This window comes from Dromiciops gliroides, chromosome 3, assembly GCF_019393635.1.
Source record: "Dromiciops gliroides isolate mDroGli1 chromosome 3, mDroGli1.pri, whole genome shotgun sequence".
Lineage (NCBI taxonomy): Eukaryota > Metazoa > Chordata > Mammalia > Microbiotheria > Microbiotheriidae > Dromiciops > Dromiciops gliroides.
The window spans coordinates 189,462,083-189,477,587 of NC_057863.1; the positions used below are offsets into that span (position 1 = coordinate 189,462,083).

Below are 15,505 nucleotides of genomic sequence, written 5' to 3' on the forward strand. Positions count from 1 at the left end.
TGACCTTAGACACTTGACACTTACTAGCTGTGTGACCCTGGGCAAGTCACTTACTTAATCCTCATTACCCCACCCCCCCAAAAAAAATAATAATAATAAAATCAAATAAGTTCCTTGAGAGAAGGGACTGGCTAGAGAAGTTGGAACATGAAGTTTTTAAAAATTGATGTCAAAATTTGTTTTTACATGTAATTTGGAAAATAAATTCTAAATAGAAAAGATAAATTGATTTGACCAAATGGAAAAGGAGGTGCAAAAGCTTACTGAAGAAAGCAATGCCTTAAAAATTTGAATTGGACAGATGGAAGCTAATGACTCCAGGAGACACCAGGAATAAAAAGAATGAAAAAATAGAAGAAAATGTGAAATATCTCACTGGAAAGACAACTGACCTGTGAAAAAGATCCTGGAGAGGCAATTTGAGAATTATTGTACTACCTGAAAGCCATGATCAGAAAAAGAGTCTAGACACTATATTCCAGGAAACTATTAAGGAGAACTGCCCTGATATTATAGAATCAGAGGATAAAATCATCAGTGAAAGAATCCACCGATCACCTCCTGAAAGAGATCCAAAAAGGAAAACTCCAAGGAATATTGTAGCCAAATTTCAGAATTAACAGGTGAAGGAGAAAATACTGCAAGCAGTCAGAAATTAGCAATTTAAATATCATGGAGCCACAGTCAGGATTGCACAGGACCTGGCAGTTTCAACATTAAAGGATCAAAAGGCTTGGAATATGATATTCCTGAAGGCAAAGGAGCTTGGATTGCAACCAAGAATCAACTACCCAGCAAAACTGATCATTCTCATTCAGGAGAAAAGATGGATATTCAATGAAATTGGGGGCTTAAGGTTTCCTGATGAAAACACCAGAATTGAATAGAAAATTTGATCTTAACATACGAGACTCAAGAGAAGTATAAAAAGGGAAAGAAGGGAAAAGTTGTTCAATGAAGTTAAACTGTTTACATTCCTAAATGGGAAGATAATACTTATAACTCTTGAGAACTTCATCTCTATTTGGGAGTCTACATAGAGGGTATAAATATAAATTGTCTTTGATGTGATCATATAAAGAAAACTAAGGGGTGAAAAAAGAAGATATGGAGAGAAGAGGAAAGGGGAGGTGAAATGGGGTTAATTACATCATATGAAGAGGCACAAAAAACTATTACAATAGAGGGAAAGAAGAAAGGGGTGACCACTGTTTCAACCTTACTCTCATCAGATCTGGTTCAAAGAGGGAATAACATATATGTTCATTTGGATAAAGAAATTTAACATTCTTTATGGAAGTAAAAGGGGGGCACTGAAAGAAGGGAGGGCAGAAGTGGGGGAGAAAAGGGTAAAGAAAAGGGAGGGGGGGCTGATAAAAGGGAGGGTAGATTGGGGGAGGCAGGGGTGAGAAGCAAAATACTGGTGAGGAGGAATACGGTGAAAGAAGGGGGGAAAAGTACAAAGGGGGTAAACAGGATGGAGGGAAACAGACAGTAATAATAACTGTGAATGTGAATGGGATGAACTCTGCCATAAAACGAAAGCAAATAGCAGAGTGGATTAAAAACCAGAACCTACAATATGCTGTTTACAAGAAACACATCTGAAGCAGAGAGATATACACAGAGGAAAGGTAAAAGGTTAGAATAGAATATATAATACTTCAGCTGAAATCTAAAAAGCAACGGTAGAAATCCTTATCTCAGACAAAGCAAAGGCAAAAATAGATCTAATTAAAAGAGATAAGGAAGGCAACTACAACTTGCTAAAAGGTATGATAGATAATGAAGTAATATCAATACTAAACATGTATTCGCCAAGTGGAAGAGCATCCAAATTCTTAGAGAAGTTCAATGAGTTACAAGAGGAAATAGACAGCAAAACTGTTCTAGTGGGGGATCTGAATCTTCCCCTCTCAGAATTAGATAAATCTAGCCACACAATAAATAAGAAAGAAGTTAAAGAGGTGAATAGAATGTTAGAAAAGTTGGATATGACAGTTCCAGCTCTACTAGACATCTTCATTTCCCACCCCAGCTCATCCAACATGGGATGCCCCTCAAACGAAGAATGAAGAGGGCCTTCCCTACTATTTAAGAGGCCTTTCTAGGATGCTCCATTCACTGAACACAAGAAACTTGAGAAAAACAAAGGATTAGCATCTGGTGCCCCAGATCCACACTGGTAAGAAACCAAGAATTCTTTCCTATACAGATAGAATCACATATATAGACCCAAAAGGGGTGAGAGAAAGAAAAGGGGAGAGAGATGCAGAGGGAAAAAGGAAAGGGAGGGAAGATGGGGGGAGGAGAAAGTGATGAAAGGAAAGGAGAACAGAGAAGAACAGATCAAGGAAGAGCAGCAGAGAGAAGAGACAAAGCAACTCTTAATTGAGATACATTTTTTTTGAATTTCTGAGAATTTTATTTTCCAAAATATATGTAAAAACAAAATTTTAACATCAATATTTTTAAAACTTTGTATTCTAACTTCTCTTCCCTTCTCCATTCCGACCCCCCACCCCCAAGAACTCAATCAATTCAAAATAAGTTATACATGACTAGTCATAGAAAAATTCCCATATTAGCTAGTTGTGAGAGAAAATAGTCAAAAAACCCAAAACTTCAGATTAAGGAATTGTCAAAGAGGAAATGAAAAAAAAAATTTTTTTTTAAATGTGTTTCCATCTGTTTTCAGATACTATCAGTTCTTTCTCTGCAGATGGGCTGTAGTCTTCATAAGTCTTTCAGGGTTATATTGGATCACTGCCTTGCTGAAAATAACCACATGCTTCCCAGCAAATCATCCTCCACTATTATACTGTTATTTTGTATACAGTATATTTCACTCTGCTTCAGTTCATGCAGGTCTTTCCAGGTTTTTCTGATAGTATCCTGTTCATCATAACCTTTATATAGTACCTTAAGCTTGACAGAGAATTTTTTTCCCTTCCCATGATATTTACTCTATTTTCTTTTTACCTATTCCTCCTCAGAAGTGTTTTACTTCCGACTATCCTCTCCCCCGCTCTGCACTCCCTTTTTTTACCCTTCCTTCCTTGTCCTGTTCCCCTCCTATTTTCCTGCAGGATTAAATAGACTGCTCCTCCCAATTGGGTATGAAAACTATTCCCTCCATGAGCCCACTTCAATGAGATCAGGGGCCCTGAGCTAATTCTGTGTTCTAAATTTTTCTTCCTCCCTCCTCAACCCTCCCTATGAGATCAAGCAATTTAATATGTCATACTGGTGCAGTAATGCAGAACATCTTCATCCTCCTTGAAAGTGTTTTGCTTTTTACTGCTCTCTTCCCCAATCTGCCTTTTCCTCCTTCCCTTCTCCCCGCGCCTCCCCCCCCCCCCGCCTCAGGGCAAAAATATATTACTATACCCACTTGAGTATGTATGTTAGTCCTTCTTTGAGCCAATTCTGAAGATATTAAGGTTCACTCACTCACTCCCCAACTCCTTCCCCCTCTTCTACTCTCCTCCATAAGCTTTCTTCTTGTTTCCTTCATGTGAACTTCCTCTCCCCAGACCATCTCTCCCCTTCTCCCTCCCCCAGTTTATTCCTCCTACACCTCAACCCTGTTTTAATGATGTCACCATGGATTAGTTAGGTGGCACAGTGGACAAAGCACCAGCCCTGGACCCAAGAGGCCCCAAGCCCAAATCCAGCCCCAGACATAAGACACCCCACCCTGTCTGCCCTACAAAGAACAAAACATAAATGCTTTACAGATATCATCCCTTCATATTCAGTTCAGCCCTGTCTTCTGTGAATTTCTTGTTAAGTCTTTTTGTTTTGTTTTGTTTTTTGGTGAGGCAATTGGAGTTAAGTGACTTGCCTAGGGTCACACAGCTAGTAATTGTCAAGTATCTGAGGTCACCTCTGAACTCAGGTTCTCCTGAGTCCAGGGCCAGTGCTCTATCCACTGCACCACCCAGCTGCCCCTGAATTTCTTACTGAGATGTTCTTATGATTCCAAAGTATTATCTTCCCATGTAGAAATATAAACAGTTTGATCTTTTAATATCCCTCATGATGTCTTTTTCCTGTTTACCTTTTTATGCTTCTCCAGGATCTTGTATTTAAAAGTCAAATTTTCTATTCAGTTCAGGTCTTTTCATCACAAATGCTTGAAAGACCTCTTTCTCCTTGAAATCACATTTTTGCCTCTGAAAAATTATGCTAAGTTTTGCTGGGCACATGACTTTTGGCTGAAGTCCCAGTTCCTTTGCCCTCTGGAATATCATATTCCATGCCCTTCGGTCCTTTAATGTAGAAGCTGCTAGATCTTGCTTTATCCTTATTGGAGCTCCACAGTATTTGAATTCCTTTTTTTTCTAGCTGCTTGCAGTATTTTCTCCTTGACCTGGGAATTCTGGAATTTGGCTATAATATTCCTGGAGGTTTTCCTTTTGGAATCTCTTTCAGGAGCTAATTGGTGGATTCTTTCAATTTCTATTTTAGCTTCTGCTTCTAGGATATCAGGGCAATTTTCCCTCACAATCTCTTGGAGGATGGTGTCTAAGCTCTCATTTTGGTCATGGTTTTCAGGTAGTCCAATGATTTTCAAATGATCTCTCCTAGATTTATTTTCTAGGTCAGCTGTTTTTCCAAGGAGATATTTCACATTGCCCTCTATTTTTTCATTCAATTGGATTTGCTATACTGTGTCTTGGTTTCTCATAAGGTCACTAGCTTCCATTTGTTCAATCCTAATTCTTAGGCAGTTATTTTCATCAGACAGTTTTTTAATCTCCTTTTCCATTTGGCTTTTCAAAAACTGTTGGCTTTTTTCTCATGACTCTCCTGCATTGCTCTCATTTCCCTTCCCATTCTTTCCTCCTTTTCTCTACACCTTCTTTCTATTTCTCCTACTTTCTCTTCAAAGTCCCTTTTGAGAGCTTCCATGGCCATATTTTTCTTGGAAGCTTTGGATGTTGGAGCTTTGACCATGTTCTTATCTTCTTCTTCTGAGGTTGTATTGTGGTCTACCTTACCCCCAAAGAAGTTTTCGATTGTCTTCTGCTTTCTCTGCCTACTCATCCTGGCTTACTATTTCTTGGCTTTTAACTCCTTCTTAAAGTGTGGCGCTGCTTCTAAGACACACTGTTCAAGGTACAGAGTGGCCCAGGGGATGGTTGGGCTTCTTCTCAGCCTGCCTGGCCTCACTTTCATTTGATTTTAAACTGGGGGGAGGGGGGCGGGGGAGAAAGGGTGCTGCTTCTCCACTCCACTCCTGTTCTCAGCTTGAGGGTCCCAGGTGTTTTGGGTTGAGGGGAGGCAGGCTTTAATCTTACCTGATCTATTCTCAGGTCCGGAGATAACCTCAGGCCTACTTTACTAAGCAACCAAATAGCAAAGCTTTCTGTGGTGTCGTTCTCAGCTTCCAATGAGACTGCTCCCCTGGCTCCTGTCTCCTACCACTCAGGGTTTCTTCCAGGTTCCCCGCTGAGGTGGGACAGTTGAATCCTTCCCCCCAGTCCACTGGTACCTCTGTACTTAGCTCCACCCCGGCCAGCCGTTCAGTCCGCCTGCATGATCGGTTCCAGAAGACACTGGTGCTGCAGCTGATTCAGAGGCACTGGGGCAAATTCCTCTGGTGGGTGTCTAGTGTGTCGGCCCGATTGCAGGGTTAGGCTTTATTTGTGGCCCAGCACGGCCCCCTGAAATCTATCTATAGATGGAGAAAACTCTCAGCCCATATTTTTGCGTGTTTTTCTGCCCCAAGGGTTCTTTTATTGCTGTTTTGGGGGTTATTGTATCAGGAGCCCTGTGGATTTAATGTCTTTCCTCCACCATCTTGGCTCCGCCCTGAGATACATTTTTCACTAAGAAAATCTTTAAAATATTCTGAACACACCATTGGCAGTGCCGCTGTTACCAAAAGGTGACATTAATTGTGGTCACAACAGCTACTTAGAAACCTAGCCTACAATTATAAGCCAGTTTTCCACTGAGCTATACACATAATGAAGCACTCAGAACTTTTTCACATTAATATTACAACAAGCTAAACAGTTAACACAGAAGTTCACATGGCAATATTGAAAGTCAGTGTCGCAGAACTACAAACATTGATTTTTAATCCTTTATAATGGGTTCCAATGAAAACAACTGTCAAAGGTTATTTTTCAACTTTTTGGTTTTAGTTTGAGCTCCAAAGACAAAATTACTATAACAACACAAAAAGGTAGAGAGCTATACTGGCAGCTTTAAAGATATTTCAAAAAGTATGTGTGTGGGGCAGAGGTGATAGATGATAAGGAAGTCAATCCATCAATAAATATTTATTAAATGTGTGCTGGGTCCTACAAAAAGTTAGTTTTGAAAATACCATTTACACATTTTCCAGTAAACCTTCTAATTTTCCAATATTGGTACAATGAATGATACATCTTTGTCTATCAAAGTAAAAACATTTTTACTAATATTCTTCTTTTGACACAACTCAATTTCTATTAGGCCAAGATACACAGGTGTTTAATAATGTGTAGGGAAATATTCTACACATCGGTACCACCACTACACAAATAACCCATAAGCAAAGAAATAGTTTTGGTACACTGCAGGGTGATTCTTTTACTCACCCTCAGAATCTCTCTGGAGATGTAAGCAATCCAGTCTTCTTTCAGGGTATTCCCCTTGGTGTTCTTCACAAGGTCTGTAATGGATCCCGCCCCACAGAATTCCATCACCAGCTGAAGGACAAACAAGAAATGTATGTTTGTGATACAAATCCAGTCACCCAAAATTGCAATCAGATTCTAGTGCATGGTTTTCAATATAGTAAAAGACAAAAAGAGCCAGACCCAAAACCAAAAAAAACACCAAAACAGCTGGTTCCCCCTCTTCCCCTCTCCCCTTTCACCTTATAAAAAGTAGAACCTGCTAAAAGAGCTACACATGTAATTCTCAGGGTTTCTAAAGCAGACAGAGCCCATTTTCACCATCTGATAATTCTCTATATAGTATGATCCAGGAGATCAGGCTTTCCATGGGATGTTTCACAGGAATACTAACACTGCTCATCACATCTGGAGCAAAATCACTTAAGTGATCACACTTTGGCACCCACCCTAAGTTTCTCTCATCTAATGAGGCAGTGAAGACAGCATGCCAATTTGCATCTTCAGTGCCCAATTACCAGCTCTCTGTCTGCTGCCACATTTCCCAAATACACATTCAAAGATCAAAAGCATCTTAAATATTTCCCACTTTCACACCTATCAACAACATCTCATTTGGTCTCAATAACAAGCTACCCATACTCCAAAAACATTATTTGAAGGGGGAAGAGAACCTCTAAAGGCAATGAAGTCATTAGATTGTAAATAAAAATGCATCCAGCTCTCTCATACTTTTTGTACTATTTAAAACTAATTATCCCTTTAACACGTGCTAAGCTAAATTTACAGGAGGGGATTAGTTCCTCTTTTTAAAAAGTAGTTTATTTTTAGCCACTAACTAGTTCTTATACCCTGACCTAGCTTGGCTATAGTGTGTGAGTGTGTGTGCATGCACACACACATACATGCCCACATAAACACACTTACTTGTGTACTCACAGAATGCATATTCATAGCAGTACTGAATATTCATGGCAAAAACAAAATCTGACTCAATTATTATTTTATTATTGTTATCACAGATTGTCGTTATTATTGTTAAATCAAGTAAATTCTAGATGACCCGAAATCATGAAAGAATAGCAATTCTGTTCAATTTTCAGTTTAACTGAAAGTTAGCCAGAAAAACTCTCTATTCACTGTTATCTGTCATTGTTGATAAAAGGCTACTTTTCCGCCTTAGTAAATGTTGTATGTTCTTTGAAAATTTAAACCACGTGTACTTTTTTTTTTAATGTATAAGGTATTTTATTTTTTCTGTTACATGTAAAGATAGTTCTCAACTTTTGTTTATACAAACTTTACAATTTCAGATTTTTCTCCCTCCCTCCCCTCCCTCCCCCCCTCCCCTAGACAGCAGGTAATCTGATATAGGTTATATCTATATATCTCTATACATATAGATATAGATATAGATATACACACACACACATATATATATACACATAATAACATTAATCCTATTTCTGCATTAATCCTGTTACAAGAGAAAAAATCAGAGCAGTGATGCAAAACCTCAAAATAGAAAAAAATAACAACAGCACCCAAAACAAAAGAAATAATATGCTTCAATCAGCATCTATACTCCACAGTTCTTTCTTTCTTTTTTTTTTCTTGGATTTGGAGATCCTCTTCTATCATGAGTTCCCTGGAACTCTTCTGTACCATTGCATTGGTGAGAAGAACATAGTCCATCACAGTAGGTCAACACTCAATGTTGATGATACTGTGTGTACAATGTTCTTCTGGTTCTGCTCATCTCACTCATCATCAGCTCACATAAGACCCTCCAGGTTTCTCTGAACTCTTCCTGCTCATCATTTCTTACAGCACAATAGTATTCCATTGTATTCATATACCACAACTTGTCCAGCCATTCCCCAATTGATGGGCACCCCCTCAACTTCCAATTCCTTGCTACCACGTAAAGAGCAGCTATAAATATTTTTGTACATGTGGGTCCCTTTCCCCCTTCCATGATTTCTTTGGGAAAAAGACCTAAAAGTGGAATTGCTGGGTCAAAGGGTATGCACAGCTTTATAGCCCTTTGGGCATAATTCCAAATTGCTCTCCAGAATGGTTGGATCAGCTCACAGCTCCACCAACAATGCATTAGTGTTCCAATTTTCCCACAGCCTCTCCAACATTTATTATCTTCCTTTTTTGTCATTTTAGCCAATCTGATAGGTGTCAGGTGGTACCTCAGAGTTGTTTTAATTTGCATCTCTCTAATCATTAGAGATTTAGAGCATTTTTTCATATGGGAATAGATAGCTTTGGTTTCTTCATCAGAAAACTGCCTGTTCATATCCTTTGACCATTTCTCAATTGGGGAATGACTTGGATTCTTATAAATTTGATTTAATTCCCTATATATTTTAGAGATGAGGTCTTTATCAGAAGCACTGGCCTCAAAAATTGTTTCCCAGTTTTCTGCCTCCCTTTCAATTTTGGATGCATTGCTTCTGTGTGTACAAAAATTTTTTAATTTAATATAATCAAAATCATCCATTTTGCATTTTATAATATACTCTATCTCTTGTTTGGTCAAAAACTGTTCTCCTTTCCAAAGATCTGATAGGTACACTATTCCTTTCTCTCCTAATTTACCTATGGTATCACCTCATATGTCTAAATCATGTATCCATTTTGACCTTATTTTAGTATAAGGTGTAAGATGTAGGTCTATGCCTAATTTCTGCCATACTATCTTCCAGTTTTCCCAGCAGTTTTTGTCAAATACTGAGTTCCTATCCCAGAAGCTGGAGTCTTTGGGTTTATCAAACACTACATTACTAGTGTCATTTACTACTGCATTTCCTGAGCCTAGCCTATTCCATTGATCTACCACTCTATTTTTTAGCCAGTACCAGATAGTTTTGATGACTGCCGCTTTATAGTAAAGCTCCAGGTTTGGTACCGCTAACCCACCTTCCTGTGAATTTTTTTTCATTATTTCCCTGGATATTCTTGATTTTTTGTTTTTCCAGATGAATTTTGTTCTTATTTTTTCTAGCTGTATAAAATAATTTTTAGGTAGTCTGATTGGTATGGCACTGAATAAGTAAATTAATTTAGGCGGTATTGTCATTTTTACTATATTAGCTCTGCCTATCCATGAGCAATTGATATCTTTCCAATTATTTAGATCTGATTTGATTTGTGTGAAGAGTGTTTGGTAGTTGTGTTCATAGAGTTCCTGGGTTTGTCTTGGCAAGTAGACTCCCAAGTATTTTATATTATCTACTGTTACTTTAAATGGAATTTCTCTTTCTATCTCTTGCTGCTGGACTTTGTTGGTCATGAATAGAAATGCTGATGATTTATGTGGATTTATTTTATATCCTGCTACTTTGCTAAAGTTGTTAATTGTTTCAAGTAATTTTTGAGTTGATTCTTTAGGATTCCTTAAGTATACCATCATATCATCTGCAAAGAGTGATAGTTTTGTTTCCTCCTTGCCTATTCTAATTCCTTTAATTCCTTTCTCTTCTCTGATTGCTAAACTAACATTTCTAGGACAATATTAAATAATAGGGGTGATAATGGACATCCCTGTTTCACCCCTGATCTTATTGGGAAGCCCTCTAATTTATCTCCATTGCATATAATACTTGCTGATGGCTTTAGGTAGATACTGTTTATTATTCTAAGGAAAGCTCCCCCTATTCCTAAACTCTCTAGTGTTTTTATTAGGAATGGGTGCTGTACTTTGTCAAAAGCTTTCTCTGCATCTATTGAGATAATCATATGATTTTGGTTGGTTTTCTTATTGATGTGGTTGATTATGTTAATAGTTTTCCTAATGTTGAACCAGCCCTGCATTCCTGGTATAAATCCTACCTGGTCATAGTGTATTATCCTGGTGATCACTTGCTGTAATCTCCTTGCTAATATCTTATTTAAGATTTTAGCATCAATATTCATTAGGGAGATTGGTCTATAATTTTCTTTCTCTGTTTTTGCTTTGCCTGGTTTTGGTATCACCACCATATTTGTGTCATAAAACGAATTTGGTAGAACTCCTTCTTCACCTATTTTTCCAAATAATTTGTATAATATTGGAATTAATTGTTCTTTAAATGTTTGGTAAAATTCACCCATAAACCCATCTGGCCCTGGGGATTTTTTCTTAGGGAGTTCATTAATAGCTTGTTCAATTTCTTTTTCTAATATGGGTTTATTTAAGGATTTTATTTCCTCTTCAGTTAACCTGGGCAGTTTGTATTTTTGTAAATATTCATCCATTTCATTTAGATTGTCAAATTTATTGGCATACAGTTGGGCAAAATATTTCCTGATTATTGCTTTAATTTCCACTTCATTGGTGGTAACATCACCCTTTTCATTTTTGATACTGGTAATTTGGTTTTCTTCTTTCTTTTTTTTAATCAAATTAACCAATATTTTATCTATTTTATTGGTTTTTTTTTTTTTCATAAAACCAGCTCTTAAGTTTTATTGATTAATTCTATAGTTTTTTTGCTTTCAATCTTATTAATTTCTCCTTTAATTTTCAGGATCTCTGATTTAGTGTCTAATTGGGGATTTCTAATTTGTTCTTTTTCTAGCTTTTTAAGTTGCATGCCCAATTCATTAATCTCCTCTTTCTCTTTCTTATTCATGTAAGCATTTAGAGCTATAAATTTTCCCCTAAGCACTGCTTTGGCTGCATCCCATAAATTTTGGTATGTTGTCTCATTATTGTCATTCTCTTGGATAAAGTTATTGATTGTTTCTATGATTTCTTGTTTGGCCCATTCATTCTTTAGAATGAAATTATTTAGTTTCCAATTGATTTTTATTCTACTTTTCCCTGGCTCTTTCTTACATGTAATTTTTATTGCATTATGATCTGAGAAGGATGCATTTACTATTTCTGCCTTTCTACATTTGACTATGATGTTTTTGTGCCCTAATACATGGTCAATTTTTGAAAATGTGCCATGTACTGCTGAGAAAAAGGTATATTCCTTTCTATCCCCATTCAATTTTCTCCAGACATCTATCATGTCTAACTTTTCTAGTAATCTATTCACCTCTTTCACTTCTTTCTTATTTATTTTTTGGCTAGATTTATCTAATTCTGAGAGGGGGAGATTCAGATCCCCCACCAGTATAGTATTACTGTCTAATTCCTCTTGTAACTCATTTAACTTCTCCTCTAAGAACTTGGATGCTATACCACTTGGCACATACATATTTAATATTGATATGACTTCATTATCTATAGTACCTTTAAGTAAGATGTAATTTCCTTCCTTATCTCTTTTAATGAGATCTATTTTTGCTTGCACTTTGTCTGAGATAAGGATTGCTACCCCTGCCTTTTTTACTTTAGGTGAGGCATAATATATTCTGCTCCAGCCTTTTACCTTTACTCTGTGTGTATCTCTCTGCTTCAAATATGTTTCTTGTAAACAGCATATTGTAGGGTTCTGGTTTTTAATCCACTCTGCAATTTGCTTCCATTTTATAGCAGAGTTCATCCCATTCACATTCAGTTATTATTACTGACTGTCTATTCCCCTCCATTCTATTTACCCCCTTTGTACTTTTCCCCCCTTCTTTCACCCTATTCCTCCTCACTGACGTTTTACTTCTTACCCGTGCCTCCCCCGATCTGCCCTCCCTTTTTATCACCCCCCTCTCTTTTCTTTACCCTTTTCTCCCTTGCTTTTGTCCTCCCTTCTATCAGTCCCCCCCTTTCCCTTCCCCTTTTGTTTCCCTAAAGAATGAGTTAAGTTTCTTTATCCAAATGAACGTATATGTTATTCCCTCTTTGAGTCAAATCTAATGAGAATAGGGTTGAAACAATGTTTCCCCCTCCTTTCTTTACCTCTATTGTAACAGGTTTTTTCCACCTCTTCATATGATATAATTCATCCCATTCCACCTCCCCTTTCCTCTCCTCCCCATAGACTCCCTTTTTAACCCCTTAATTCTTTTGTATCATCACATTAAAGACAATTTATATTTATACCCTCTATATAAAGTCCTTCTCTCTGCCCAAATACATTTACAGTTCTTAAGAGTTATGAGTATTATCTTCCTGTGTAGGGATATAAACAGTTTAACCTAATAGGGTAACTTTTTTTTCCCCTCTACCTTTTTAAACTTCTCTTGAGTCTTGTATGTTGAGTCTATTCAGTTCTGGTCTTTTCACCAGGAACGATTGAAAGTCCCCAATGTCATTAAATGTCCATCTTTTCCCCTGAAAGAAAATGCACATTTTTGCTGGGTAATAGATTCTCGGCTGCAATCCAAGCTCCTTTGCCTTCTGGAATATCATATTCCAAGCCTTGCGGTCCTTTAATGTTGAAGCTGCCAGGTCCTGAGCAATCCTGACTGTGGCTCCATGATATTTAAATTGCTTCTTTCTGGCTGCTTGGAGTATTTTCTCCTTCACCTGATTAATTCTGGAATTTGGCTACAATATTCCTTGGAGTTTTCCTTTTGGGGTCTCTTTCAGGAGGTGATCGGTGGATTCTTTCACTGATGATTTTATCCTCTGATTCTATAATATCAGGGCAGTTCTCCTTAATAATTTCCTGGAATATGGTGTCTAGATTCTTTTTCTGGTCATGGCTTTCAGGCAGTCCAATGATTCTCAAATTGTCTCTCCTCGATCTGTTTTCCAGATCAGTTGTCTTTCCAATGAGGTATTTCACATTTTCTTCTATTTTTTCATTTTTTTTATTCTGCTTGACTGATTCCTGGTGTCTCATGGTGTCTTCCAACTGTCCCACTTTAATTTTTAAGGCATTGTTTTCTTCAGTGAGATTATGCACCTTTTTTTCCATTTGGCTAAGTGAATTTTTTAAGGTATTGTTTTCTTCAGTGAGATTATGCAGCTTTTTTTCCATTTGGCCAAATGAATTTTTTAAGGCTTTGTTTTCTTCAGCTTCCTTTTCCAAGCTGCTGATTCTTTTTTCATAGTTTTCTTGTTTTGCTTTCATTTCTCTCCCCATTTTTTCTTCTACCTCTTGCAATTGATTTTTAAAATCCTTTTTGAGCTCTTCCAGGAAGGCTTTTTGTTCTTGCGACCAATTCACCTTCCCTTGTGACGCTTCAGATGTAGACAATTTGAGGCTATTGTCCTCATCTGAGTTTGTTTTGGCTTCTTCCCTATTGATACAGAAGCTCTCAATGGAGAGGGCTCTTTTTTTGCTTCTTACTCATTATTGCAGCTTATTTATTTATTCTTTAAGTTGAGGTCTGATCTGGGGGCACCAGGGTCCCTGTTTTGGGCTTCTTGTGCAGGGGTATAGGTGCTGTGTGACCGGGCTTTTACTCTGAGGCCTTTATGGTGTGTGGAGATCCCCCGCCCTGCACTTCCTGTCTGATTGCGCTCGGCCAGCCAAGCGCCAGACCCCGGCGTCTGATGCCGCCTGACCCGTTCGTCTCCCTCCCGGCCGGTGCAGGTAGGTTTTTCCACTGTCCTTCTTGGCCACCAGATTTTTGAACCAGGTTCCGGGAGCCTCAGTTGTCCGGCTGTGGCCCGCAGCTCCTGCTGATTTGCCCCGCCCCCCTTGGCGCTGGGTTGCTGCCCTGCGCTGGGCCTCCCTTTTGCTTGAGTCAGACCGACCTTTTCCTGAAGTCTTCTAAATTATCTCTGGTTGGAGGACTGTGTCTCTCTGTCTCTTTGCAGGTTCTGTAGTTTCAGAATCCGTTCAGAGGCTTGATTTAATGTTCGTTTTGAGGGAACAGAAGGAGAGCTCAGGCAGCTTGCTGCTTCCTCTCCGCCATCTTGGCTCTGCCCCCGCACGTGTACTTTTGTCATTGACCTGGGTCCAAATCCAGCCTCACACTCACCAGCTATATGATCCTGGGCAAGTTAACCTCTGTTTGCCTCAATTTCCTCACCTGTAAAAGGGGGGCAACAATATCACCTAACTCCTGAGGTGGTTGTGAGCATCAAATGGGATAATGGTGAAGCACTTAGCACATTGCCTGACATATATTAAGTGCTATATAAATGTTGGCTATTATTATTCCATGTCATCATTCTGATCATATATGCCTAGGTACAAGACTGAGCTGAATTAATGCACAATTATCATTTTCACATCACGACTTTCCCCACTGCAGTTTCAATACAATGTGGGGTTGGCATAAGAAATTAAATGGGAGTTTTCTGGTGGTTCTGCAGAAGCCACAGATGACACACAAAGGCCAGCAGGCAACAAATAAAACGTTTAGAAACTAGAAATGCATGAAATGTGTATAGCATTGTATAATATCAACATATTTATCTTTTAATAGCATACTAATTCAGATTTCTTCTCTAGTATGAAGGGAGGGGCCAAAAGATTTTATGTGGATTTTCCAGATCACTGAGGGCAGGGAGAACCACTTCATCCCTAACCCCTCGATATGGAACAGATAATAACTGTGTGTTGATCCCAAGCCATCCCCTCAAAGCTGATGTTTAGTTGGTTGTTTGCCTTTTTATAAAATTAAATCCTAAATATGAACTTGTTTACTTGCAGGATGCTTCCCACTAACCCCCCTCATACCTCTTTAGGGAAAAGACTAAGGGGGAAAATCCAACTAAATTTACCTATGTGGATTTTACTGACATTGCTTTTATTTCCAGTTGTATGAAATTCTTGCTTCTTTGTTGTACTGCCTAAAATATATCACTGTATGTATATCTGTAAGAGTTATGATTATTATGCACAAAATCTGGGCCTAAAATTTAAAATGCACCCACATACTGATTACAGATTCAAGCAAATCAGTCAATTCATTTTTATTAATTACAGGAAAAATTTATGAAAATTTAACAGACATCCATTTATGGAGTAGCCACTCCTTGGGTATGTGCCTCCCTAACTCCTTTTTCCCTAGTCCACCACTAATCCTCT

At 38.2% G+C, this 15,505-nt stretch overlaps 1 protein-coding gene across 1 annotated transcript in view; it reads right to left on the reverse strand.

Moving 5' to 3' along the window:
- Positions 1-15,505, reverse strand: part of MAP4K4 (mitogen-activated protein kinase kinase kinase kinase 4) — a 289,640-nt gene that overhangs the window by 92,144 nt on the left and 181,991 nt on the right. The window contains 1 exon segment of the mRNA XM_043994116.1: positions 6,597-6,707. Coding sequence (XP_043850051.1) covers positions 6,597-6,707 — 111 coding nt within the window.